The 26,335-nt window shown below is 44.9% G+C and overlaps 1 protein-coding gene across 1 annotated transcript in view; it reads left to right on the top strand.

Moving 5' to 3' along the window:
- Positions 1-8,113: 8,113 nt before the first annotated feature.
- Positions 8,114-26,335, top strand: part of VIPR1 (vasoactive intestinal peptide receptor 1) — a 111,655-nt gene continuing 93,433 nt past the window's right edge. Inside the window, exon 1 of the mRNA XM_035317879.1 lies at positions 8,114-8,267. Coding sequence (XP_035173770.1) covers positions 8,217-8,267 — 51 coding nt within the window. The 5' untranslated portion in view covers positions 8,114-8,216. The remainder of the gene's footprint in view (positions 8,268-26,335) is intronic.

Here is a 26,335-nt window from a genome sequence, read left to right as displayed (position 1 = left end):
TTAACAACAGTTACAATGCAGACGACATTCATTACAATATAGAAACTGCTGGTTTTGGCTCATAAGCTCTTAAACACAGCTCACAATATTATCCACTGTGGTTTCTCATCACCCAAGCGGAAACTGTCTGGGGGCTGATCTATGGACACCACCAGCAAGAGTGCTCTGTACAGCACAGCTCTATTATGCATTTGACCAGGCTGTGCACAATGTTCCATTTCCTGCCACCTCCACAAAGACATCAGCTATGTCACATCCTCTATTGATAAGGTGGAGCCCTTATCTCAATCTCTAGAGCATTATGCTTTCAGCCCAGGAGTTCTGCTTGCACACTATCTGATGTCGATCAGGAAGGTGGGCATCCTTCCACAAGTGGTTTCTGCTGCCAGTCTGCTCTGCAAGAACAAAATGTTTCATTGTGGTGGCTCCCACCTAGGAGGAAAACACCCAGGACAAGTTTATCTTAAAAAAAAATATCGTCATAGTGATGCTAGGTATTCTGCTTATCAGCTTCCTGCACACATAACACTGCTGTTGTAGCCTCCTCTCTCTTCCGTTGCTCTGCAAAGCTCTGAGAAGAAAGGAGGGAGAGACAGTCAGGCACCCTATTTCCTCTGTGTCTCCAGCACGTCATGTACCCTGGAGCAATTTTAACGTGTTCTCAGTGTAAATAGTGCCATTTTAATAATGCATGGTACTCCACTCTCCACTCAGCTTAATCCATTCTATTTCCAGCAGACTGCCATCTTGAGTTCAGAGGAAGTTGTTGCTTGTTTGCACGGCCAGCTTTTTTTTTTTTTTTTTTCTTTTTTGACTTGTTCTTTCTGAGCCCTGAAGAGTTTCTCTGCCCAAAAACAAATAAGACTTTTTTTTTTAAATTATTTTTTTAAAAAAAATCTCTTTTATCCAAATACTTCATGAGTGAATGGTCCCTTGTGGATATGTAATAGTAATTGCAAAGCTTATTTTTCTGTTCCCAGTGGCACTGATTGTGTGAAAATAAATGTTGAGTACTATGAAGCAATTAATCCTCATCTCTCCTGGGACTTTGGGAGCTGGTTATGACTATCTTTATCTCACAGAGTGAGGTGAGCAACAGGAGCTGGATAATTTTCCTTACCCCAGGGACCAAGGGCAAGATCATAGTCTGCTTGTATCAAGTAGATCTTTTAAATTGAAATATTATGCTCACGCTCTTCAGATGTTTCACATTCTGCTCTGATGCATCCATCGCTGATGCTTTCAGAGCTTTATGAGGTCGTGTCGGTGAACCCAGGGAGGTTTCTAGAACTTCACCACTGGATTGCTGGTGGGAACTGAAACAGTTCTAGAAACGGGGAGAATTCCTGAACCCTGCTGGAAGGAGGTCAGGTTGCTTTTAGATTGCTCGAGGGTGTCTTGTGCCCACATGCAGCCAAACTGCGCTGCTGTGCCAGCCAGGCAGCTAGTCCAGATGAATCTGAACAGCAGGGACATAGGGAATAGGGACCATCCAAGGCTGCTCCTCTGACTCTGAGAGCAACAAATTCACTCAATTCCTTGGGTGGGATTCAGCTCCAAACCCAGGCAGCTGGGTGTCAACATGGAGCAATCTAAAGCCCCATAGCACCAGTGCAGAGCTGGTCAGTCCAGGAGGCTGGAAAGCAATTCAGCTCATCCTGCACAGACCTTTGGTTTGCAGAATCTCTCCTGAGGCTCCATTCACCTCCTGGATATAAGAACAAGCCTACAGAGCTCTCCAAGTCTTTCACCACATTCCAATACTCTTTTGCTCTCGTGGCTTTTATCTGCACCTTTTGCGAGAGCCTTGCATTGCTCCCAGATGACTGGTCTCCCTGCCAGGAAAGACGGCTCTGCTCCAAGGGCAGCGGTCTCCTTTCAGGATCCCTTGTGGATGACATCCACTTCTCCTTTCAGGATCCCTTGTGGGTGACATCCACTTCAGGGGCATGAGGTTGATACTCACAGAGAAATCAAAACAGGTGGTAAGCGGAGGAAAGATGCTTCGCAGGGGAGTTATTTAGAATTAGGATCACAAATAAAGTAGGGAAACGGGGAGAGCACATTCCTGAGGAAAAGCAAACAAACGAAAAAAAAATAATAATAATAATCCATAGCTTTTCCTGATGTTTGAACTCAGGCATGGCAAAAAATGCAGTTTGCTGGATTTGTGCGTAAACTAAATGCATAAACCAAATGCAATGTGATGATTAGATTACTCCATCTTAATCAAAGCTTTTAATTTTTCTCTGTGTCCCTTTCCTTAGTGGTGTCATTTACCAAAATCCTAAGGGTTATGTCTTTTACTCTGCTCCCCTGAAAAAAAAAAAATATATATATATTAAATTAAAAATAAATAAATAAATAAATTGCAGCAATGCACTGAAAACCTCAATAAACATTTACACAACACTTTAGAGGTTTTAGCTGCGCCTATGCCCACAGTGCTCCTAGCTGAAGTGTGGTTAGTACTACTCAAAGCTCATAACTTTTAAAAGGACAATACCTTGTTTGTATATATTATTGTATATATTCTAACCAGAGGGAAAAACAGAGACAGAGAGAGAGAATTGAAAATGGTCCACGAAAAGTGTTGCAACCTATAACTTATCACCCTCACAGCAGTAATGCCATAAGCTTGACAGAGCAAAATATTTTCTTCAGTGCTGGTACAAAACGGTGTGATCCAAACCCACAACTGCAGGCTGCAGGCACTGAAAAAATACAGATTAAAAAATAATAATAATAATTGTTGATAACCTCATTGGACAATACCTCTTGAGTAAATGGTAAGTATGATGTATACGCAGAGGACTAGACCTCCAGATGGTAAGAAAAAAAAAAAAAAAAAGAAAAGAAAAAAAAAGAAAAGAAAAAAAAAAGAAATAAAAATCATATGCATATGGTATGATATTATGATATGACTGATTCAAAACAGCTGAAAATCTGCCCCCTCCCATATTTTTGGTTTGTGCAATTATTCTTGGGGAATCATCAAATGAGTTTTGTTTCTGTTTTTTGGTTTTGTTTTCATTTTTGTTTTAATATATTCTGTTTCATCACTTAAACATCTGATTAGTATTTTAGCTGTGAGTTTGATAGTTATATGTAAGTTATAAAAGGCACTCACAATACATATTTATGGGCTGTTCATAAAGCTGACAACTGTGTAAAACAACATTAGATTCATTTCAGTTTTAGCACCTTGTTTATTTTTCTTCACTTTTGAGAGCTTTTTCACCATAATAGTAACTCCCTGTACACGCATGAAATATTTTTTACTAAAGTGCTATGGCTTTGATTCTGAACTCTTTTTGCTGGGTTTGACATAGAGTAATATTAACTGTGAGTGGTGAGAACAAACAAGAATAATTCAGGTTTGCATGGATGTTTGAAGCCCTAGCTACACGAATGATACCTCATCAGCTGTTTACATAAGCCAAGAAGATCATTCAGCAAAGAGACTTTAGGGATCCAGGCTGGCTTCAGATGGTGACTAGATGATTACATATAAACATTGTCATTTCCAGCTTGTCACATCAAATCCCTTTAGAGTTGGTAGAGATCTAGTCAATAAAGTCAATAGAGTCCAGGGCACGAGCCACCTCACCCCAAACTATGCAAAATAGATCAGGTAACATGCGCTCAGGTGGCAATATTTTAATTCTAAAAATCCACAGTTAAATAAATTGAATCCATTGGCTATCCTTAGAAGGGATTGATAAAACCCATACCTGTGTACCCCTCAGGTCATCACACTTCATTCAGTTGCCCTGTCCTGAGGCCCTCTTCCCCAAAAGGCACAGAATCATAAAATCACAGAATCATTAAAGTTGGAAGAGACCTTCAAGATCATCTGGTCCAACCATCCCCCTACCACCAATGTCACCCACTAAACCATGTCCTGATGCAGAACCACAAAGAGATGAAGAACACTAAACTTAGTGGAGCTTGCTGCAATTATTATTATTATTGTTATATTGGGGTGTGGTTGGGAGGTCTCATTCCTCTTTAAAATTTTGCTGTTTCCACTAACAACCATTGGCTTCTTTTTCTTTTTTTTTTTTCTTTTTTTTTTCTGCTTTTTTTTCTTTTCCCCTGAAGTATCATTTAATATCCAACACCTTTTCACTGAAGCTTCTTAAATTTAAATAAAGTCCCTGCCAAATTTCATTAATAAATTGAGGAATGAAATATTTCACAGTCTCCATTTGTGGTGTTGCTCTGTGGACTGGATTTTGCTCTGATATAAGAAGGGTATTAAGACCTCTCTTGTTGCAGCTGAAGACTTGGAAAGGAACATTGGCTAAGTGTTCCAGCAGGTTTGCAGACAAGATGTCCTACTGGAGCTGATCAGTCCCTCTGTGGACAACTGCATTTCTTGGCAGAAATGGGTGCACAAACAGAAATTAATTTCAAAAACAGTCTGCTAAATGCATATATTCATTATAATATTGGAGTAGGAGATGGAACCAAACAAATATTTGGAGTAAATTGGGGGATCTCTCTGCATAGCAATGGAGAGATGCTGGTTAGACCAACTGGTGGCCTCATATAATGCATTAATAAGGAATCAGGCGAGACCTACAAAAGAATAGAAACTTGAATTAAAAAAATGTAGATCCACCAGGCCTGAAAGTTTTCCCCTACCGACTGAGAGACTGGGAGACTTAAAAACACAGGAAGCCAATAGTTAATGCTTCATTTTGCAAATAATAAAGGTGGATATTATTGTTGTGTTTGCATAATGACACGCTGAATATTTTCCTGCCTCTAATCCCAATGCAAATAATACATAGAAATATATTTTGCAGTTCGTTTATGGAATGTGATGCTATTACTTTTTTTAAGCAAATTCACAAAGTGGAAAGCAGAACAGATGCACTGTGTTGGGTTTGGAGAGAAAGCTAAATGGGGAACATAACCCCAAGGGCACAGAACAGCAAATCCAGCCTTCAGCAAACTGCTGCATGAATCAGCTCTAAAATGTTGTCCTTTCAGACACTACTGTTAATAGTCTTTGTATTGTTGATTGCCAGGGGCAGAGAGGAAAAATATACAGACAGAAAACACCCCAGTTGCATTTATCTATCGCTGCTATTAGCCTCCACCAACATCTCTTACATTTGTATGGCATTTTCTCAAGCAATGTCCAGAAAGATAAGTCTTTTTATGATGGATGCCTCAGCTCAGATGTTAATTGCATTTTCAGAAGAGGACTAAATAACAGAAATGAGGTAAGGCAGCCACAGAGAAGATGCACTAGCCCAAGCCTGTGGTCACTGAAGTTAACTGTGCTGCTGCTGGTTTGGGGAGGAATTGGATCAAAGTCTTCCTGAATTGTTCACGACTGAGATTAAAAAAAAATCAAAATCAAAACAAAACAAAACCTTCGCCTTCTAGTCTGCTACATCAACCTGTCTGCAAAAAGACCACTCAACACTAAGCAACTAATGCCTTCCTAACCTCACAACACAGTCCTGGAGCCTCGTAAAACCTTCCACAGAAATATGTCAAATGCAAACATAGTGGGGCAAGCACTGACCTAATTCGATTTACATGGAGATTTACATGGAGATGACCTCATAATAGAATTACGTCATGGGGGAAGTGCATCTTGGTATTATAATAGATCAGGAAAATCAACAGTTTAATACTTAGACATGTTCCTGTCCCCACCCAAGGCAAAAAAAATAAAGGTTTAAACCGTGACCATTACTATGCTGTTGCATAAAACCACCATGCACCAAGACTTTGAATGGTTCTGGCTCCCTCCTCTGTCCCAAAGAGGACATGTGGGGACAAGAAGGGAGTAAATGGGATGCCAAAGGTGTGCCAAAGATACAAAAAGTGCTGCTCAAAAGTGGTCAACACTTCTCTTGTAAAATCGCTGTCACAAGACAAAAAATGCTCAGACTCCATCTCTGCAAAAAAAGCTGAAGAATAACATCTACCACTACTTTCTTCTCTCCCCCCACAGAGAAATCTGCCTCCAGCAGGCTACTTGAACACATCCAGGCCACATAATAACTGAAAGAAGCAAATATAAAGTGGCTATTATTAGCTGCAAGATGCAGTGACCAGCTAATCGGCTGTTCCCTTGTCATTTTACAATCAGAATGGAGTTTTAAATAGCTTTGTTGTGTGTTCAAATCGTTGTACAACTAATTGATGCAATTAGCATCTCGTCCCTCTTTTTACGCTGGCAATTATAAGCCACCATCAGTCCTATGAAGGCAAACAAGATACAGGCCTGTTTTTATTCGTATCAAATGCAGAAGAATGGGGGGAAAATGTCCTCCAAATACCCATAAAAGCACAGGTCTCTCCATAGAGAGTAAAAGGGAAAAAATGCTAAACTGGTTTTCCCAGCTTTTACATGTTAACTTCAAGAAGTTAATGCCTTAATGATTTGCTAACGAGAGCTATAGACTGCAAATAGCAAGACAATAAATCTGCCCATCTGAGCTTGAAAATGTAGCAGTGCTGGGGAGAGAAGAGAAACAAGAATATTATTTTTCTTGCTGTCACCTTTATTTATGGGACCTGTTTGGGTTTTCATGCTAAAGCAAGCCTATACCTGTGTTTTCTTTCAAGTCAAAAAGAGCATTGCCCTTGGTTTGAAATGAAACCTTCCACTCTGTGTGGGAGAGGGGACCGTTTTCTACATTTACTTCTAAAATACAGGTAAATTTGGCCTTGAGCTGCCCTTCAGAATCACAACTCTAGAAACCGTGCCACTGACAGGCATCTTGGAACTTTTTTCTCTTTTTTATAGGGAGGAGGGCAGAGAGCGGGCATACAGATTGAGTGCATTGGGCTGGAATTTGCACACTTTGGCTGTCCACCCACCACTCCCAAGCCAGCAGCTGCTTCGGAGGACACCAGATGCTCCCGACTGCTCCTTTCCAGCAGTGTTGGGTTGCTGCCCCAGCACCACTCATCCCCCTCGTAGACCTCATGGCAACATCTGCACCACCTGCAGCCCCTCCAGCTCTAACCACTGTCCCTGTGCCAAGGCCATGCCTCAGCACCCTCCTCAGTGCCTTCAGGACAGACTCCGGCAAGCTGTTGAACACAGCATTTAGCTGCCTGCAAGGGTAATTAATCTACAAGGGAGCTCCTGGCTCCCTGAAGAGGGAGATGCTTTGGCACAGCTGGTCATGGGTGTGCAAGCTTCTTGCTCCAGGGCTGGAGGAATCCCATAGTGACTGCACCAGCTGGTGGGTGAAAAGTAAAATTCAGGTTCTGCTGATCTCCTCTGCCTCAGCTTCTCTCCATCCCATTGCAATGAGTTAAGGAAAAAAAAAAAATAGAAAAGGTAAAAAGAAAGAAAGAAAGAAAGAAAGAAAGAAAGAAAGAAAGAAAGAAAGAAAGAAAGAAAGAAAGAGAAAGAAAGAAATGAAAATAATGGTGAGAAGGGAGGAATTTAAAGGAATTAAAAATGAAATAACAGAAAAAAAAGGGGGGGAATAGGGGAGAAGAAAAGGGAGGGGAAGGGTGAAGAGGTTTTAAAATTAGAAGAGGTGTGGAAATGGGAAAATGGGGGGAAAGGAGGAAAAAAAAAGAAATAAAATGGAAAAGGGAGAATGAAATATAGGGACAGTGGGGGAAAAAAAGGAGAAAAGAGAGAAAAGGGGAAAGAGTGAAAAGCAGAAAAAAAAAAGGGGGGGGTAAAGGAATGAAATGTGGAAAAAGGGGGAAAGAGGAAAAAGAGGAAAAGTGAAAGAAGGGAGAGAGAAAGAATGGAAGAACCAGAGGAGAAGAGCAAAAAGGACGAAGAGGGGGTAAAAAGGAAAGGGAAACAGAGAAAGGAATGGGAAAGAAGGAAAAACAGGAGGGAAAGAAAAGCGTGGGAAAACTAAAAAAAAAAAAAAAAAAAAAAAAAACTAGTAGGCAAAAGAAGGGAAAAAGAATAAAAGGAAGAAGGCAGAAGGAGTAAAAAAGAAGGGGGGCAGGGGAAAAAAGAGAGAAGAAGGGGGGCAGCAGGAGGAGGGAGGAGACACCGTGGGAAGCGTAACGGGGCCGCGGGCACCTGGGGCGGGCGGGGGGCGGAGAGGCGCGGAGGGGGCGCGGCGGCCGGTGCCGCCTCCTTCTCTTCCTCCTCCTCCTCCTCCTCCTCCTCCTCCTCCCGTCCCTCCCTGGATGCGCGGCTGCCGGGTGAGAGCCGGGAGCGCAGCGCTGCGCCTTGCGCGCACCGCCCGGAGCCGGGCAGGATGGGGTGCGCGGGGCTGCGCGTCGTGGTGCTCAGCTGCCTCCTGTCCGCGGTGAGTGTCCCCGGCTCGGGGCCACGGTGCCGGCATTGCTCCGCTGTCCGCTCCTTCGGAGGGGGTTTGGCGGAGGGGTTTTGGTTTGGGCAAACTTTGAGCAACTTCGGTGGCGGCGGTGGTTAAAGGTGCGTCTCTGCTGGGTTTCTCTTTCCCTGCATAGTCCGTGCAATAGTAATTGGTGAATTAATTAATTGTTTTCAAGCTCTGCTTCCTCTTCAAGAGTGAGAGGATCGCGGGAGCCGGAGGGATTCACTTTGGGTTCTCGGTGTTTTCTATCAGGACTGGCTCTCGGTTTCGTTGCCATCCAGCCTTGCAGCCTGGCTTTCAGTTTGGTTCCCGTTCGGGAGCTTCCCGCACCCTTCTGTGCAAAGCTCCCCCGACCCTGGGAGCAGCGGGCTGAAATTTTGGGGGGACAGCGGGCAGCAGGGCACGGGGCACTGGCACAGAGCTCAGCCACCGGCAGAAGTTGAGCGAAGGGCCGCTCTCTGCCACCCAGACCTCACGTGGATGCAATGTTTGAGATGAGCAGAATGTGCAAAGGAGCAAAGAAGAATGTGCAAAGGAGCAAAAAAGAAAGGAGCAAAGGATGGGTTTTCCGGCTGTCGTGTCCCCTGCTTACAATTCCCACGTTTGCAGGTCCCTGAGCGGGGCACTGCTTTTTCCATCCCCGCCGCAGCTGGCTGGTAGCACGCTGGAGAATTAGCAAACGGGCTTGTTTCTCCTGTGCCTGGCGCTCACACACACACACACGTGTGCACGCAAAAGCTAATTGTGCAAACAGTGCAGGCGTGGGGTCGGATGCTGAACATTTCACCGAAGCTCTCATCTGTCAGCTTACTCCTCGCAGTGCCTGATTTTTAACGAGACCGTTCATTTTAATTCGGCGAGCTGCAGGGGGGGGAGATGGGGAGCTGGCTGTGGCTGAGTTTCCTTCTTACTTCTAATCCTTTCCTGCATGTTTCCTTCCTCTGTAGGATGTGATTGCCTCCCCGGCACGCTGTTGGGTTGGGTGAGGTTGCCCCCAGGAGCTGGGTTGTGCCTTTGGTACTTGGCTGAAGGTTGCTTCTCTTCTCTCGGCTGGTGACAGCAGTTCTCCTAAAGCTGCTCTGGTCCCCAGCGGGCAGAGGCAGAGCAACCCAGAGAGTGGGAAGTTACCCAGCACTGGGACTGCGTTACTTGTATCCCCTTTCCGCTCCCCTTGCCCCCTAGCAAACAAGACAAATGAACTAATTTCAAATGTTTTTTGGCTGTCAGCACGTGTTACCCAAAAACCTGCATCACCAAAGACTCTTCTTTGTGGAAGAACAGGCTGGGAAAATTCATTAAAGTATATATATATACATATATATATATATATTTATATATAAATGGCTAGGCAATTAGTTCCAGGAATTCTACAGATTTAGCCTTAGGGAAAATCTAAAATAGTTCACAGCCGGGGCTCAAGCTGGGGAAGTGAGAAGGGGGCAGCGCTCCCTTCAGCTGCTGGAGCTGCTCCAGCTCCCGCTTCCACTGAAGCCCATGGCAAAAATCCCATTTCTTTAAACGCTGTTGGCATGAAGAGGTCCTCTGGGGCTGGATCCTGCAGATTAGTCGTGCAGTCTGCTGGAGTTTGACATGCAAGCGTTGGCAGGGTCAGGCCCATATGGTGGTGTGCTTGGTCCTATCAATGAGTGAAGACCCACGAAGCTTTGGGACGATGGTGAGCTGCAGCATCAGTGCAGCCCAAAGGCCAGCTCTGGTCCCTTTTACACCTTTGCAGGATTTTCTTGTTTTGTACTTCACCTCACTTCCTTGCCTCGGTTTAGTGGAACCGTTGGTTGCGGTGGCTTTGTTGTTCTTTTGAACATTCCTGGCACCTGGTTTGTGCTAGTGGGTTAGAGAGGTTTTACGAGCTCCTTATCTCCGCTGATCTGCGAGGTGACTAATGCTGAGGTGTCTGATGCCAGAGAAAATCCCTGTTGTTTTTGTTTCTCAGCTTGAGCCTGGGAATCGGTGCGCATTTTTAAAGCAGAAGCAGCTCTGTGATTGTAACAAGGCTCTGGGATCAACGATCGCTCAGCAAAGTCTTCTCATATAGTTTATTGTGATAACTTTTATTGGTGTGACATTGGAAAAAACTTTGAACGAGAACAATTGGCTGATTGAGAAGTTCACTGCTATAAAACTGTGGTAGCCCTGTGACTTCTAACTGCTGTTGTAAACTTTCACCTTGGCCTTTCATGATTTACAGATGTGGAAAAAGGAAATTGGGTAAATTTTATTTGCTGTGGTTCAAGCCATGTTCACCAGAGTCCTGCTTCCTGCAATGGTCAAGTTTAGCACTTGGGTGAAAAGTGCTAAATTTGGGAGGTCGGGTGTGCGATGCAGTGTAAATCCAGCATAATCCCGATGGGGGATTGGTTGGGTTGGTTGGGTTGGTTGGCCTGTTCAGGGCTGTGATTGCACCAATCTGGCCAGAGAGCAACAAACTGGAGATGTTTGTGTCTAGTAAATGGGAAGAGGATAATTCAAAGGATTTGGTGGGTTCCACATGCCTTCAGACTGCAAGATACTGGAGTAGCCAAGTCTGCCCCACTGGGTAGTTCATGCTTTTTTTGTTCTGCTGCTGCCACGAGGTGTATGTGAAGGAATAAAATACTCGGATCTGGTCCTTCAACAGCTTAAATGTAAATGCTGGAAACAGGATCATTCAAAAAAAAAAAAAAAAAAGCCAGCTAAATATAAGTTTGTGGGACAGCCGCTTCAGCCATATCTGCATCTCTTTCATCTGCCATTGACTGAGAATCTGAGAACTGAGATAAAAACACTTAAACCAAAATAATCCGTGTTTTTGTGAAGAGGCAAGGTACTTACTAGAATCCTGTAACCTAACTCCTGCATCCAACGCAAAGTTCATTTAGCAAGGAAATTACATGTTTAAAAAAGGCCTTGCAACAAACCTGGTAATACATCTAGGTTTTGTGATTTATTAACATTTATCTATGTTAAAATGCATTTATTTACTCATTAAAGCCACCTAAGAGCACCAGGTGCCCAGTTACTTCTGGGTAACTCCAAAAGTCTCGCTGTCTCTGTGTAACATTATAAGGTTTCAGAGTACATATTTTCAGCAATCCACATTTTTAAGAAGCTCTTGTTTAGGGCATAACAAGGCAAAAGAGCAAAATAGGCAAAACTACAGTGTCTGATGGGGGGGAAAAAAAAAGCTACGTGGAATACTTAAGGCTGTTTAAGCAGAGTGGTGCTGCAGCCCACCCGCAGGGGGGTTCACACCGCAATCTTCACACACTCCCGCAGCCAGGGTCAGTCTCCATCGGGGAAGTTCTGGAGAAGCAGACACGAGGAGGACCATGATGTGTTGTAAAAGGGGATGAGTCCTTCCTGGTGTTTTTTAAAGAGCGGGGATAGTTGCCAAATATCCAGCATCAGAAAGCAGATGGGACCATGGACAGAGAAAGCCGTCTGGCTTGTTAATTTGGGTGTGGATGTATATGTTGCTTCCTTTTTTCTCCTTTTTTGCAGTGCTCTAAAAATATTCTGCTTCAAACTCCCTCCCCGCTGCACTGTCAGCTGGTGTGACAGCCAGAGGGCCACGCCGAATACAAATGCAGGGCAGGGGCTGTTCTGCTTTGTGGGAAGTCTGGCTGGGGAGGGCTTGGGATGCTGCTGCTACTTTCAGGTCTTGGCTTTGCCCTTTCGTGGTGGTGCAGATGAGCAGTGGATGGCTCTTCTCCCCCCGAGGGTGGCGGTCACAGTACTTGCTGGATGCAGAGCAGCGAGGACAATTGGCACATGAGTAGGGGATGGGATTGGCCATGAAGGAGGTGTTTCAGCTTTCCCGAGTCTTGGTAAAGAGGAAAGAATGAGACCTAAAGAAAAATGGGTTTGGGATGCTGAGCCAGGCAATATTGCTTTGCGGTGTGGTGTAGCTGCCCTAAAGCCCTTCAGGCTACGTCTGCTCAGCCTGTGACTCAGCCATGTCCTTGGTGTGTGGCTGCATGTGTCGCTGCATGGGCTGTACTGTACCTTGTCTCCTTAAGGGATAGCTTGTACAATTTTCAGGAGAAAAATAATAATAATAATAATAATAAAAAAATCCCCTTTACCAGATGGTCTCCAGCAGAAGCAACTGGAAAGACTGGTGTCTCATGAAAATCAGTCTTCTGCTTGCCACATCACCTGCTGATTTTGTAGGACTGGGAGGTTACCAGTAATTTGCGCTAGCTTGTAGATACAAATCCTTGTTGGAGAAGAAGAAAAGGGTCAGGATGAATATCTGCTCAGCATCAATTGTCCCTGTACAGGCAGATTTGAGTGCCCTTGGAGGTGGTTTGTCACACCTGCATGAGATCGGTGGCTCAGAGTTAGGAAAGGAGTCTTATTTTCTGCATGAAGAAAATGTTGTTAATTCAGTTTGGATGAGGAGCAGGGCTTGGGTTGGTTTTATGAGCATAGCAGGTCCTGTCCTGCTCTCCTTGTGGCACTGTGAGGTCACTGCTGTGATGTGGTGGCACAGGGGATGTAGGTGTGCGCTAGTGCCTCAAAGGGATGTGTGATGAACACAACCCTGCTCTCTGGTCTCAACAACTTTCCCCCATCAGTATTAGAAAGATGAGAAAAATCCCACGAGAGGACCAAAATCTAGGAAACGCAGCCAGGAAAAATCCCCAGCTGAGATCCAGATATGTGGGTCAGAGATGCCTGGAGAAGCAGGAGAAGGCCTGGAGCTCCGGGCCAGCGGGTGGGTTGGACAGCATGGTTGGGCGGACAGACAGAGAGACAGACAGATGCTCCAGCCCCCTCCACAAGACTTGCTGAGCCTGCCATTGCCATGGCACTGGTTTGTCCCCCTGCCCCCTGGTTTCCCTCAGGGAGTGCTGAGCACTCAGTGTTTTGCTGCTCCCTCCCCTCCGGGCTCCCAGACGTTCTCCAGAAATCACGAGCTCCGTGCGGGTGGGAACCCAGCCAAGGCAAGGAGTGTCTGTGCCTCTGGAAATGAGATCCCAGAGGGCTGCAATGGAAGCAGGACCGGACCCTTGGTTTCTCTGTCTGAGAGAGGAAGGGAAGCGATGCCGGCTATCAGATTGGCCTCCATCCAGAGCTAACCCAGCCAACACCATGTCAGGGAGGTCCCGTGCGTGGCTCAGGAAGGCCATTCACCAGCTGAGCGCTCTTCTTGTCACCGTTCCCTTTTTTTTGGAGCAACCTGCAGCTTGCTTGGCCTTGTGCCTGACCACCAGGGATCTCTCCGGGATGATTCATCTTTCTGGGCATGAGCTTTACCTTTCACATTACCAGACCCGTAGTGCAGGAAGAGTTCATTCACTAGCAAGTGCCTTTGGAAGGTCTGAGATGCAGGTGGGCTCCCTGCAGCCACCTGTGGCTGGATGTTCCTAAAATCCTTACACAACCCTTCTCTTTGTTGAATGGGGTAATACCAGACTTCTCCAGCTTTGGCTTTTTAGAGCCTTTAAAGGCATCTGGAGATGTAAATAAAGTGCAAAGTATCCTTCTGATACGGATGCTGTTAATAGTACCAAGATGTTCTGTCCCCAAACTTCAGCTTGACTAGAAGCATCTGCTGGCTATTAGCTTCGCTACAAATCACTTTTAAACTACTTAGGTTCATGCACAAACCCTGATGAGGAAAGAGATATAAAAGCACGAGCAATTATGATTAATAATTGCCAATCCACACAAGTATAAATAGCCTGTGTGAGCACAGCTTGACCTGTGGGAAGCCAGCAGGTAGGGTTAAGAGGCGGAAGCAGGTGCGATATTTCTTTGCTGTTATGGTCCTTGCCTCCAACATTCATCCCCCACTCCTCCGTCAGCCGTGCAGATGCGATGCCCCGGAGCGAGCACAGTCCTGCTACAAAGTTAGCGTAGGTGACATCAGGATTAAGTCCAGCTATTCTGAGGTGGTTGGTTTGCAAAGTGAATTCAGGGACACTGGGATGTGTGCTGTGGGCTGCTCTCAGCTGGAAAGCACGCATTAGTGCTGCTTTGCTGGCATTTTATTGTGCCAGATTTTATCTACAGCACTAACTTATATATGTACAGAGTATTTCCTGGACTTAAAGACCTATTTTAGCTTCTGAGCTGTGCTTGAATTCTGGAGACCCTGATGTGGTTTACATTAACAAAGTCACTCTTCCAGTCAACTGAAACCGTGGATGTTAACAGCCTTAAACTCCTCCATTAGTCACATTAGGTGGATTTCTTACCCCCAGGGCAATCACTAACCATCCATTTTGGTGTTTGAACTGCTGGGAGCTTTACACTTCTGTTGTTTCAATTTAAATTCAGCTATTAGACATGAATTGGGATAGTTTTCTAATTCAGGATCATTTTCTGATGCATTTCACTGGTGGGATGGGCAACAGACTTGGTGATGCTGGTTGGATAAACTCTTCAGGACTTCACAACTTGGCTTTGTTGAGTTGCATCGATTTAAAGTCAGGAGGAGACCAGAGGAATTGAATATGGAGGGCCCGGCTCTGCATTTGCTGAGCTGCTGTCCTCACGATCCTCTTTTTGCCTTTACAGCTGGCTCAGGGCTGTTCCTACTTGAATTGTGAAGCTCAGTGTGAGCTCCCCAAGGGTTCATTCCTGTGAAATTGCACTTCATCAAGAAGGAAGGGAAAAAAAAATCAATTTAAATACAATTCTTTTCCAGAAGGGAAAACATCAATACTTTGTGTCTACTTTGTAAATCTGAAATCTATAGGGTATCTTTTAAAAAGATGCTTATTCAAGGCTCCAACCTTGGTTTTGTGTTTTAACAGATGTTTCAATTAATACCTGGTGATCCGTAACATCACAACTAAGATCTGAGCAGAGAGTGTCTCCAGGGCCCTTATAAATGTCACTGTCTATCACAACTAATCAGCCTGTGAGCTTCCTTGCAGGTGACCTCGGGATGGGAATCACCTTGCAGATCGGGACACCTACGTTTCGGCATTTCTGCGTAGGTGTCTACACATGACCCAGCTGATTTGGGATCCCGGTGTGGTCGGGCTCAGTTTGGCTCCCCAGATGTGTGAAGGTGCCCCGTGGTCCCACATCCCCCCTTTCTGAAGAGCCTGTGGATGCTGTGTTATCTGCCAGCCCCAGGCAGGTGCCAGAAACAACTAAAATAAATCTATCTCAAGTAGCACCACATGCCTACGTTGCACACCTTTTTGAGCCCTCATTGACTGCTGTGGCAGTTCACTCAAACCCCGTGTAGACACCTACATCATTGAGAAGTCTTGGGCTGCCAGCCAAATCCCTCCCCAGGTTTCCCATGTGTTGTGTAAGAATGGGAAAAAAAAAAAAAAAAAAAGAAAGAAAGAAAAAAAAGGCTCACACTGAATTTTTCCCTGCAGCCTGCTTTATTCGCTACTCAGAAGCTGCTTTTATCTCATTTTTCCTAAGTGGCTATGCTGCTGCTGTTCAAACTTAAGGAACATATGCCTTTGAAAAACAAAAGGGAAACAAGATATACTGAATGTGGTGCCCCCTGCCACCCCCACCCCAAATCCCTCACAGCTCTACCCAGTTGCAATGAAACGAAAAGCTGCTTCAGACCTGACTTGGAAGCAGCCAGAATCCAAATCCTGCTGCAGGTTCTACCTCTTCTGCCCTTATTTAGCTGTAGCCAAATTCAACTCCTAATTTAAATGACTGCAGTGATTTATTTTTTCCATCCTCTTTCCCACTACAGACCCCCAGCTATTTATCAGGGGAGGGTTTCATTCCCCTTGTGGCCATGTGGGATGTATTCCCTTGCTTTTTCTTTAAGTCACCTTTCTTAGCCCTCAGGAGCCTGCTGAGCAGATTAAAAGCCACTGCTCTGGCCAATGTGCTTTCTTGTTGAGGGAGGGAGTGAAATCCTTATAGTTTGTGGGTAGCAATGGCAATTCTGCAAGGAAAGCCAAGGGATGCTGCTGTTCTCTTCCCCTTGCTGAGACTGGCTGTGTGTTTTGCTCAAGCTGGGGACCCCTCCGGGATTCCCTCCCTGGGGAGCTCCCAGGGGGCCGCTATTGCCCCGGAGTCATCTCAAAGCAGAGTGCAAGCATGGAGGAGCCTGTCCTGAAACAAGCCACTTGTTTCCTGCAATGACTGCACCCATCTATTTGGGTCTCTCTCATTTCCACCCTAGCTTTTAACCATAATCAGGATTTCCTCCCCACTTTTTTTTTCTTCTTCTTTTTTTTTTTTTTTCTTCCCCACAATAGAAGCAGCTTTTCTTTCTGCTCAGCATATTCAAAGGCAGAAAAATGCTGCTGTTGAGACGGTTCCCAGCTTCACAGGGCACCGAAAGGAGGCCAAGCGTTACGTGGAGAATTACTGACATGCTCAAGTGTCAACTGCTAGGCTGCCCGCATTTTTTGGGGGACTGACATTAAACACGGCTGCAGAGCTCTGTGGGTCTTCGCTATGCCGTGCTCTTAATTCCTGTGCTGTAATGATTCCTCTTGAAGAATTTCCCACCAGCTTCCGTATTTCTCCACTCACTGACTTGTGTTGTGCAGTTTTCGTTTTGGACAATTTCTCTGTGCAAAGCTTTTTTTTTTTTACCTCTGCAGCTTTGCCGTTGGGGCATGAGCTGTGTTTTTGGGTGCAGGAATTCTTGCTTTCTCATCCCCTCCACCCCATTTCTCTCAAAGCACCATTTACAGCAAAATCAACTGTGTCTTCCCTCCCTTCCCCCCCACCCCACTCTTTTTCCCCTTCCCTGGAAAGCCGTACCTGTTTCAGCAAACAGTATATCATGGGCTTATCTTCAGGCTGTTTGTGTACAATGCAGAAGAAGCAATGTTTGTCAAGGAAAGTAACAGCTTATATTGGAACAACTGAAATAGATTATATTAAAAAAATAGATATACTTTCAGACAGAGCAGTGCTTCCAGAGTGCTGAAAGAAACAAAGCCCCGTAGCAATTGCGCTGGGTTCAGCCTGAAGAAGTTTGTCAGTGGGACGATCTGAGAGACAAGCGCGCTGCTCGGAGAGCATGTTTTTTGCAAAGCTGTTGCTACCATCCTTCTGTGTGACAGACCTACGAAATATCTCCAGAAGCCAAGCCCACAAATCACCATCCATGGTTCTGTTGGGCATTACAAAGCACAGGCTCGGTGGAGATGTTGGTTTTTATGACACGCTGCTGTTTTCTTCTCATCTTGGTTCTTGCTGTCTCAGAGCTGAGAGCTCTCGCCCACCCTGCAGCCCTACAAGGGCTGGTGGTCCTACCAGCTCCTCCCTGCCAACGCGGTTCGTCTGCTCTACAGGTGCTAATTACTCTTTTCTCTGTAATTAACGAACTTGACTAAACTCAGAACAGTTATTTCCGGCCTACGCATAGCCTGAAATTTCCTGACTGTTTCAGAGTTAGACCTTTAAAAGCTTTTTTTTTTTTTTCCTTTATCTCTATTAGTCTAGTAAAAATATTATATTCTGTATATCACTAGGCGACCACAGCTATAGCAGTACTTAATAAAACTGTGGCATGAGTTAGTTTTAGAGATTGTATTTGTATGGTTATTCTCCTTTAACTTATTAAAGTTCACTTTTTCACAATGGTCCTTTGACTGGGAAGCTCTTCCAGAGCCAGACAGCTCTCGTGGTTTAACCTCTTTGGCCAAGCCCAGACAGTTTTGTAGATGGAAAGGAAATTAAAAATCAGAGCTTGCTGCCTTGGGTCTACTTGACCTGAGCCTCAAAAATGTCTTAAGGGACCAATAAGCATTTGAAAATATTTATAAAGCTAGCTATAAAGCTGAAGCTTTGGTTGTTTGTTCAACTATTTTACTACTACGTTATTGCTACGGGCAGATAAAACCAGGATTTATTGAAGAGGCACGTTCCAGAAACATTTTATTCACTTGTGGAAGAGAAGCAAAGTAAAGGGCTGATAGGCTGCAGTTTTTGTCAGAGGAAAGACACCTTGTGTGCTCAACAGAAATGTATTTAGGCTTTGGAAAAAGAGATGCAGAAGGGAAAAGAGTCCACGTAACTCTTGCAAGTTATGATGGAGATGTCAGGTTTTTGGGGCCAGCCAGGACCTGTGATCCCAGCATGAAATTTGCATGAGGAATTGGTGAGGATGGGAGATGAAGGAGAGGAGGAGGTTAAAATACCATGTGGAAGTGCCGCCTTGAGCAATGGGCATGAGAAACACAAAAGCAGCAGTCACAAACCCCAGCTGCTCTCTGTTCCAAGGCCAGCCTGAAAATCTCAGTGTTACCACACTGCACGTTTGGGATAAACCTCTTGTGCACATTGATCGCAGGGTCCACTGGTCACACCTGAGTTGGTGCCACCTAGAAGCATCCCGGAGCTGCAGCATTCCCTAGGGATAGCCCATGCTGGCAGCACGAAGCAGTCTGGGTGCAGTTCTCTCTCCTGTGCTGCTTCTTTCCAGGCTGTTTTTCCTCTGCATATTGCTCCAATGTTTTTCTCCCCCTGTTCCTCTTTCTTGAAGATCTGACAGGATTTGTTATTGCACAACTGAAATCATCATCATAATAAAAGGGCAGCTGTGTCTTTGATTTGGGCTTGCTTTCTTCCCCACTACAGGACTGTTGAAAAGTCACATCTCTGTTTCTACGACGGGTATTAAAATGTTTGGCAGGTTGGTGCCCCTCTACTTAGTAATTATTTCTTCTCTGCCAGTTCACCACTCAAGCCTCCTGGGCTGTCAGCTCTGGAAACAAGTATTAAATATATATTGCAGCCCTGGGAGGGGAGTCCAACCAGGCAGAGTACAACACACCTAAAGATAAATGCTTCCGCCCCTGTAGAGTAGCCTGGGGAGAAGTGCAGACAAGGAACAGCATCCGCTGGGATAGCTCTGAGTTGAAGGAGATGAGCCAGTAAATTGTGCTGCATCTGGAGAGTAGCAGTGGTTCAGGCATAGGATGAGGCTGGAAAGTCCTTAGTTCAGTTCCAGGCTCTGTAAATGGACTTTTTGCTAAGGGTGGGCCTAAAACCCACTCTGGAAATAAGAAAAAAATATAGTGTTTGCTTATTTCTTTTCACTTTTGTCTGCCTAAGCTAACTTAATGAAGATCATTTGTATGTGGTTAGGTTAGCCTAGCAAATCGATACCAGGGGATGGTGCAATTATCCCTGCACGTGCGCTCATGATAATGTCTGGGAGTGGAAGCGTCTCCAAAAGTAGAAGGCTAGTGCTGGCACAAGAGTGTTTGTACACTCCATGGGATTGAATTTGGCTGGCTATAGGAAGGTGTCTGGCTGTGAGGGGAGCATGATGTGAGAGCAGGCTGCCAAGAGCAGTGCTGAGCGCCAGAAAGTCAACTTCTTGTGCGTTGGAGGTCAGTCCATCTCTGAAAAGGATGTGGTATATGTCCCAGAGGAGCTTTCCCATATTATGTGTATGTCATGCAGTTGCCATTCAGGGAAAGAAATTGGTGCGGTACTGTTCATGATGCAGTACTGGCCCTCCTGCTTAGGCAAAAACCCTGCAAAGCAGAACCAGGAGCAAGACATCATTGCAGTGCAGGAACGGGAGGGTGGCTGGGCTTGGAGACGCACCAAGGTTTGGCTTTGACCTTGGTGAGAGCTGGAGATTCAGACATAAACTTGGAAAGCTACTGGTTTGTTAGAGAGGGCAGGATCTTTCTAGGCTGTCTTATAGTCCCTACAATATTACAACTTTGCCTGTTCTCCAGTGGGAAGTTCCCACTGATGAGGCCTCTCTTGGCAAACTTACTGGCCTCTTTTTTTTTTTTTTTTTTCTTTTCCAAAATATGCTTGTGAGTGTATTTGGGCCTGCTGCAGGACATGTTCCTGTTGCAAGAAACCCAGAGTGACCTGGAAGGCTTTACTCTGCATGTGACAGGGGTCATTGCTCCCTGTCCCTGCTACCACTTGTTTCGAGGAATCCATCCACTATTGACTCAGGCTTTCCTGTACCAGCCAGCAGTGTCGTCATTCAGGCTGTCATGGGAGTCATTGCCATGAAGGGGAAAGGGTTTTGTTAGGGAACAGAGGCAGGGAAAAGTTTTTTCATCAGAATAATGACGCTGGCCATATGTTTAGCGTTCAGCCAGGGGATTGAGTTGACAGTCGCAGCACAGTGTCTCACGGAGAGGATGAGGTCTGTGTCTTGTAAACATTTTGTTTCGGGAGAAGAGAGAGGGGAATTCATATTTCTGATTGCTCTCCTGTGAGCCATAGGAAATCTCTCCCAGATTCTTCACACCATGCTAAAATAAGTTTAAAAATGGCCTTTCTCTCCAGAAATGATACGATCAGCTGCCTCCAGCTGCACGTGCAGAGGGACACGAGCTGCTTCCAGGGGGTGGGCAGTTAGGTGACAGGGAGAGCTTAAAGCTCACATTTTACTCTGATACCAAGGTCTATTAGTGCGGAAACCAGTACATTTCTGCACAGCTCACCCAATTAGCAGCTGCAGCTGACCTCTGGGTGGGGCATGTGGTTGCCGTGAAATGAGATTTCATGAATCTAAAGGACAAAATCTAAAGAAACTCGACTGATTGCTTCGCGTTAGACCTTGCTGAGCATTACCTTCCAAATGTGTTTTCCTTTAAAAAATAAAAATAAATAATAATAAAAAAAACACCTTGAGGAATATTTTTGGAAAGGTGTATTTTTTTGCTTGTAAAATTTTGGGGGTGAGAGGAATATTTACCCTTGGGCATTTCAGTTCTTCATTGGTTGGGGAGAAAAATGGACTAGTTTTTACCATTTTGTCTTCTCATCACAGAACTGGAAAGCTTCATGAGTTCTGAGATATTTTTCTTGACAGAAGAGTGAATAAAGACAACACGTGCTTTTTATGGATTGTTCTTAAACCTTTTTTTCAGGCCAGAAAATGACCGGAATGTGCTAAATACTGTCACACCTTTAAATGATGGCACAGCCATTTCTGGGAAGGAAGGAAATGTCACTTTGCTAGTTTGCAGGTTGGAAGATTGACACAGGCAGATAAGGGATAATGACCTGCGTTGTAAATTGTAGACCAGATATTGTGAGTGGATGAGTTTCAGTATTGAAAGTAGTTTAATAACAACTATTAATTTGAAGCATATTCAGTATTAGTTTGGGGATTTCCATCTCACTTCAACAGAAACAGATTTAATTGGGTTAAAAAAAAAATAGGCTTGGAAATATTGGGCTAAGTCTTGATTCTAAAGGTATTTAAGAACATAACAGAGTCATGACTCATGAGATCAGGCTTTTGGTGTCTCCTGTGAAGTATGTTACTGGGTACCCCTAAGTTATGCTACCCCTGCAATTGGGTAGCATTTCAGTGATGTGGCATATCTGGGGGTCGGGAGGGAGAGGGCAGGAGGAGTTACTGGTGCCAAACTGCATTCTCTTCACTATCAGAGACATTTGGAGATCAACATGTCTGTCCTTGGGTTTGTCTGGGAGAGGGTTATTTCAGCCTCTGGAATCCAGCACTTTGTGGCTGCACTGGTCTTACTGGAACTAAAAATAAGAGTAGCTTCCCCAAATAAACTAGCGTGTGATCTTCTGTTAATCAGGAAAATGCTGCTGAGTTCCTCTGATGGTGCTATTCTGATAGAAAGTCCCATTGGATTATTGCAAACACCATGAGTTCAAGACCTCAGTTTTAACATATGCCTCAATGTCCCTTTCCCTGGTGCAAGCTGGCACTGGGAATAGAAAGATAACAGCATGCAGGAGCTGGGTCGTTTATTCATTCAACCCCAGGAATTTAACTAATGGTTGTGCTTGGGAAAATCCTGCCCTGCAGTTACCATCCTCAGCCAGAATAAATCGGTTTAGCTTTGCTGATGTTACCGGTACTGTGCCATGCTGTCTGAAGATCTTACTGTGAATTTAATGCTCAGAAAATAATAATATATAAATAAATATATATATATATATATATATATATATATTTTACAGGAAAAAAAAGGGCCTTAACCAATGGAGTGGGATACTGTGGCATATCTTCTACCGTGGCATATCTTCTAGGAATGGGTCAGATGTATGGCTTCAACCAGCCTGAAGATGCCTTTGAGACAGTGGAAAACTTTTCAGTTGCCTACGAAGATAAATAACAGCACAGCCAAGGAGCTGAAATTAAAAGTACAGAGATTTTGTGCTTCTTTAGGGCATTTCTAGGAGTCAGCAAATCCAAACAAGAGTGAACTCCACCAGCTTCAGCCAGAGATAGGGAGCTTTTCTACCTATCTTCTTGTATAGACTCTATGCCCTATATGACCTTTTCTGATCCAAAACTGGGGTGAGGAGAGCTTGTGTAGGATAGTTTCCAAAGCATTACATGTGGTTTAGCAGAGTGTGTTTGCTGCACAACCTGGCTGGAGAATGAGGAATAGGATGCCAGAGGTTTGCATGTTTCTTTTGTAATCAGTTAAGTGTTCTCACTCTGATAAGCAAAGCATGATTTTAATTAAAAAGCCATTCGAGATGGATTTGATTTGTATGCCATTGAAAAGGCAAATTACTGTGATTATAAAGAGAAAAAAGTGAGATGAGCTTCTCATTGCAGGGAATTTAAATCCAGAGGGGCTTGGATCCTAAGTCAGGGGTTGTTTCCCTGCTCCATGGAAGAAGTGTTTTTTTTTTTTTTTTTACTTACATCTCCTCAGCCGAAAGGAGCAATAAGGTATCCTTGCTTTGACTCCAGGTACTTTTCATGCAGAGCTGGCAATTCCTCAGGGATGTACGTAACAGCTCGCTGAAGACCTATAAGTCAGGTTAAGAAGTCCATGACAAATGCAGGTACAGACAGACAGGTTTTGACAATCAGATTTAATTCTACTGGGACAGGGCTGTGTAGCTGCTGTTTGTTGCTCCAGCCTCAGGAAGGAACAATCCCATTGTCAATGGAAGCAAAGAAAAGAAGATGATCCAGCTTGTTTTATCCACTTCTGTTTCACAGGACTCTAAGGGATGGAACAGAGGGAAAAATAATCTCTCTCTCCTTGAACTTTATGGGTGGAGAAGCAGGAGGAAGTTAAGGCATAAAGTTAATTGTGCTATCCAAGGGGAATGCTGCACTTGGAGCCACCCTTGACCTTCGTTGACTTTTTAAGGACTTTTCAGTGCAAAGCTGTGAGTTTCAAGGTACTAAATACCTCAAAGTGAAGTGCTAACTATCCCTTACATATGCTGCATTAATTTTATGCAGCAAAGACTAGAGCTGGTACTAGGCAAATTTGCAGGGACATTTAGAATCATAGAATGGTTTGGGTTGGAAGGGATCAACCCCCTGCCATGGGCAGGGACAGCTCCCACCAGACCAGGTTGCTCAAACCCCATCCAGCCTGGCCTTGAACACTTTCAGGCATGGGGCATCCACAGCTTCTCTGGGCAACATGTTATAGTGCCTTACCTCCCTCAAAGTTGAAAGAATTGCCTTTTTATATCTAATCTAAATCTACCCTCTATTAGGCTAAAACCATTACTCATTGTCTTATCACTACAGACACTGTAAAAAAGTCCCTCCCCAGCTCTCCTGCAGCCCCCTTTAGGCCCTGGCAGGCCGCTGTGAGGTCTCCCCGGAGCCTTCTCCTCTCCAGGCTGAACAACCCCAACTCCCTCAGCCTGGCTCCACAGCAGAGGTGCTCCAGCCTCTGAGCATCCTCGTGGCCTCCTCTGGACTCACTCCTACAGGTCCCTGTCCTGGTGCTGGGCCTCAGAGCTGAGCGCAGGCCCCAGGTGGGGTCTTATGAGAGCAGAGCAGAGGAGGACAATCCCCTCCCTCCCCCTGCTGCCCACGCTGCTTTTGGTGTAGCCCAGGACACGGTTGGCTTTCTGGGTTGCAGGTGCACATTGCTGGCTCATGTTGAGCTTCGCATCCACCAGCACTCCCAGGTCCCTCTCCTCAGGGCTGCTCTCAATCCATTCCCCACCCAGCCTGTATTCGTGCCTGGGATTGCCCCAGCCCAGGGGCAGGACCTTGCGCTTGGCCTTGTTGAACCTCATGAGGTTCTCACAGGCCCACCTCTCAGGCCTGTCCAGGTCCCTCTGGATGGCTTTCCTTCCCTCCAGCATGGTGACCGCACCACCCAGCTTGGTGTCATCGCTGAACTTGCTGAAGGTGTACTCAGTCCCACTGTCTATGTCAACACCAACGATGTTCAACAGTGCCAGTCCCAATACTGACCCCCAAGGAACAACACTTCATTTTGATATTGACCCATTGACCGCAACTCTGGTCATGCTGTTAAGCTGTTGCATGAGATGCTGCTGTCAGATACTTCTAATAATCAGCTGTCTGATAGCAACTTGTATTATTGAGAATATGAACGACATTTTTACCAAAAGCTTCATGTCTATCAAGGGAAAAAGGCTGGACCAGAAATGGGGTGAGATAGTACCTAGAAGCACCATCCAGAACTCCCAAGGGTCTCTCTGATTTAGGCTTTTTAAAGTTTCTTATTTCATATATTCATCCACAACAGTATTTCCAGTCCATATAATCACAATTATAGTCTGGAGTGTTGCTGTAAATAAATGGGGCAGGATTGCTGAGTTTTGTTTTACTAAAGCACTTTGCAAGCCTTGGTTTTGGATGTTTATCTGGACAGGCCTGCTGGGAGCATGCAGCAGTGGGAAAGCTGTGGAAAAAGAGAGTTCTCTCTTTGGTTGAAGCCTTATGATCCTGTAAAGTACATCAGTTACAAGTGACAGTAAATGTGGGTTTGACCACTGAAATGACAGGCTTTATATTAAAATAAACACCTCGTAATAAGGTGCTAGCATTTAACTTTAGGCTTTGTTGCATCTTCTTTTCTTTCCTCACCCACCCCAATCCTGTGTCTTCATTGTGAATCCCTTGATCCTCAGCCTGGGAACGTGGGAAGCAAATGAAGATATAAAGCCACATTTCCACATTTGGAGAAGCCACTTTCTCTTAGAAATACTCATAGCTTAATAAATCTGAGGGATGCACAAGCCATAGTCTCATCTTGGTGCCAGTTTTGCCATGATTTAAAAGCACTCCAGCTTTGTGCTATGTCAAATTGGCATAAATTCTCATCTACAAAAAGCAGTTCTTGGTGATATATGCAGCACTGGGGATGGGATGTTCTGGGCAGGAAGCAATCCACTGGGGCAGGAAACCAGCTAAGTGAAGTTACTGCAATAATCGGATAGCCGTGAATGTAATTTGTCATTGCAATGAGCAGGCAGGGCTACTCAATAGAATATCCCTCTTTCTTACTTGCTGGTAGGTGGTGGAGCTGGAAAAAGGTCTTCTAAAGGTCTTCTGTCCTTCTCAAGCATGGCATCTGTTGCCAGTAGCTTCTGTTACCTTCTCTGGAAGTGATTCCTTCAGTGGAACAACCTCTGCCATGGCTGTAATGACCTTGTGCAACCAAGGTGCATTTTTAGCTGTGCCTTTAGCTGAGCCTTTGGGAAAAGGTTGCTTTCTTCACAGGAAGCAAAAAGCAATTGAGTTATGAAATCCCAGAACTGCAGATGTGTTCTGGGTCCATGTTCTCAGATTAGCACCCAGATGAGGCTGATAAGGGATGTACCGTGCACCTCTCCTTTACACAGAGAGGACGCCCTAAGATAGCAAGAGGATGGAAACACTGTCCCACAGCATATCTGCAATTGTAATTGCACAATCTGTTTGTTGTCATTAGGTGAAGTACATCCAAGTACTTTGTAATTGGCAGTCACAGCCAGAGTTCACTGTGTCCTCAGCCAAGTATTCCAAGCCTGGGCTGTGGGGTTCTGCAAAGCCAGAACTAATGACATGGATATCCCTGCTTTGCAGACCAAAATATAGTAAAGAAAAGTGTAAATAGTGTTTCTTCTTCTCTGGAACAGTGGGGCATCTCCTTTTTTCTGGAGCCAGGTACAGTCTTTAGCCATTTGAGGTAGCCTAGGGTTCCCAGGTGCCTGTGTAAAGAGCACAGGTCTCTTATGCTGGTAACCATCATACTGGTTAGCTAGAATACCTTCCCAGCTCTGTGCTGCATTGGGCAACAAACTGCAGGCAAATTAATTCCTAAGGAAGGAAGGAAGGAAGGAAGGAAGGAAGGAAGGAAGGAAGGAAGGAAGGAAGGAAGGAAGGAAGGAAGGAA

This window comes from Oxyura jamaicensis, chromosome 2 (genome assembly GCF_011077185.1).
Source record: "Oxyura jamaicensis isolate SHBP4307 breed ruddy duck chromosome 2, BPBGC_Ojam_1.0, whole genome shotgun sequence".
NCBI lineage: Eukaryota > Metazoa > Chordata > Aves > Anseriformes > Anatidae > Oxyura > Oxyura jamaicensis.
The sequence above is the reverse complement of the archived record's forward strand: the minus strand, read 5'-3'. Positions and strand labels throughout refer to the sequence as shown.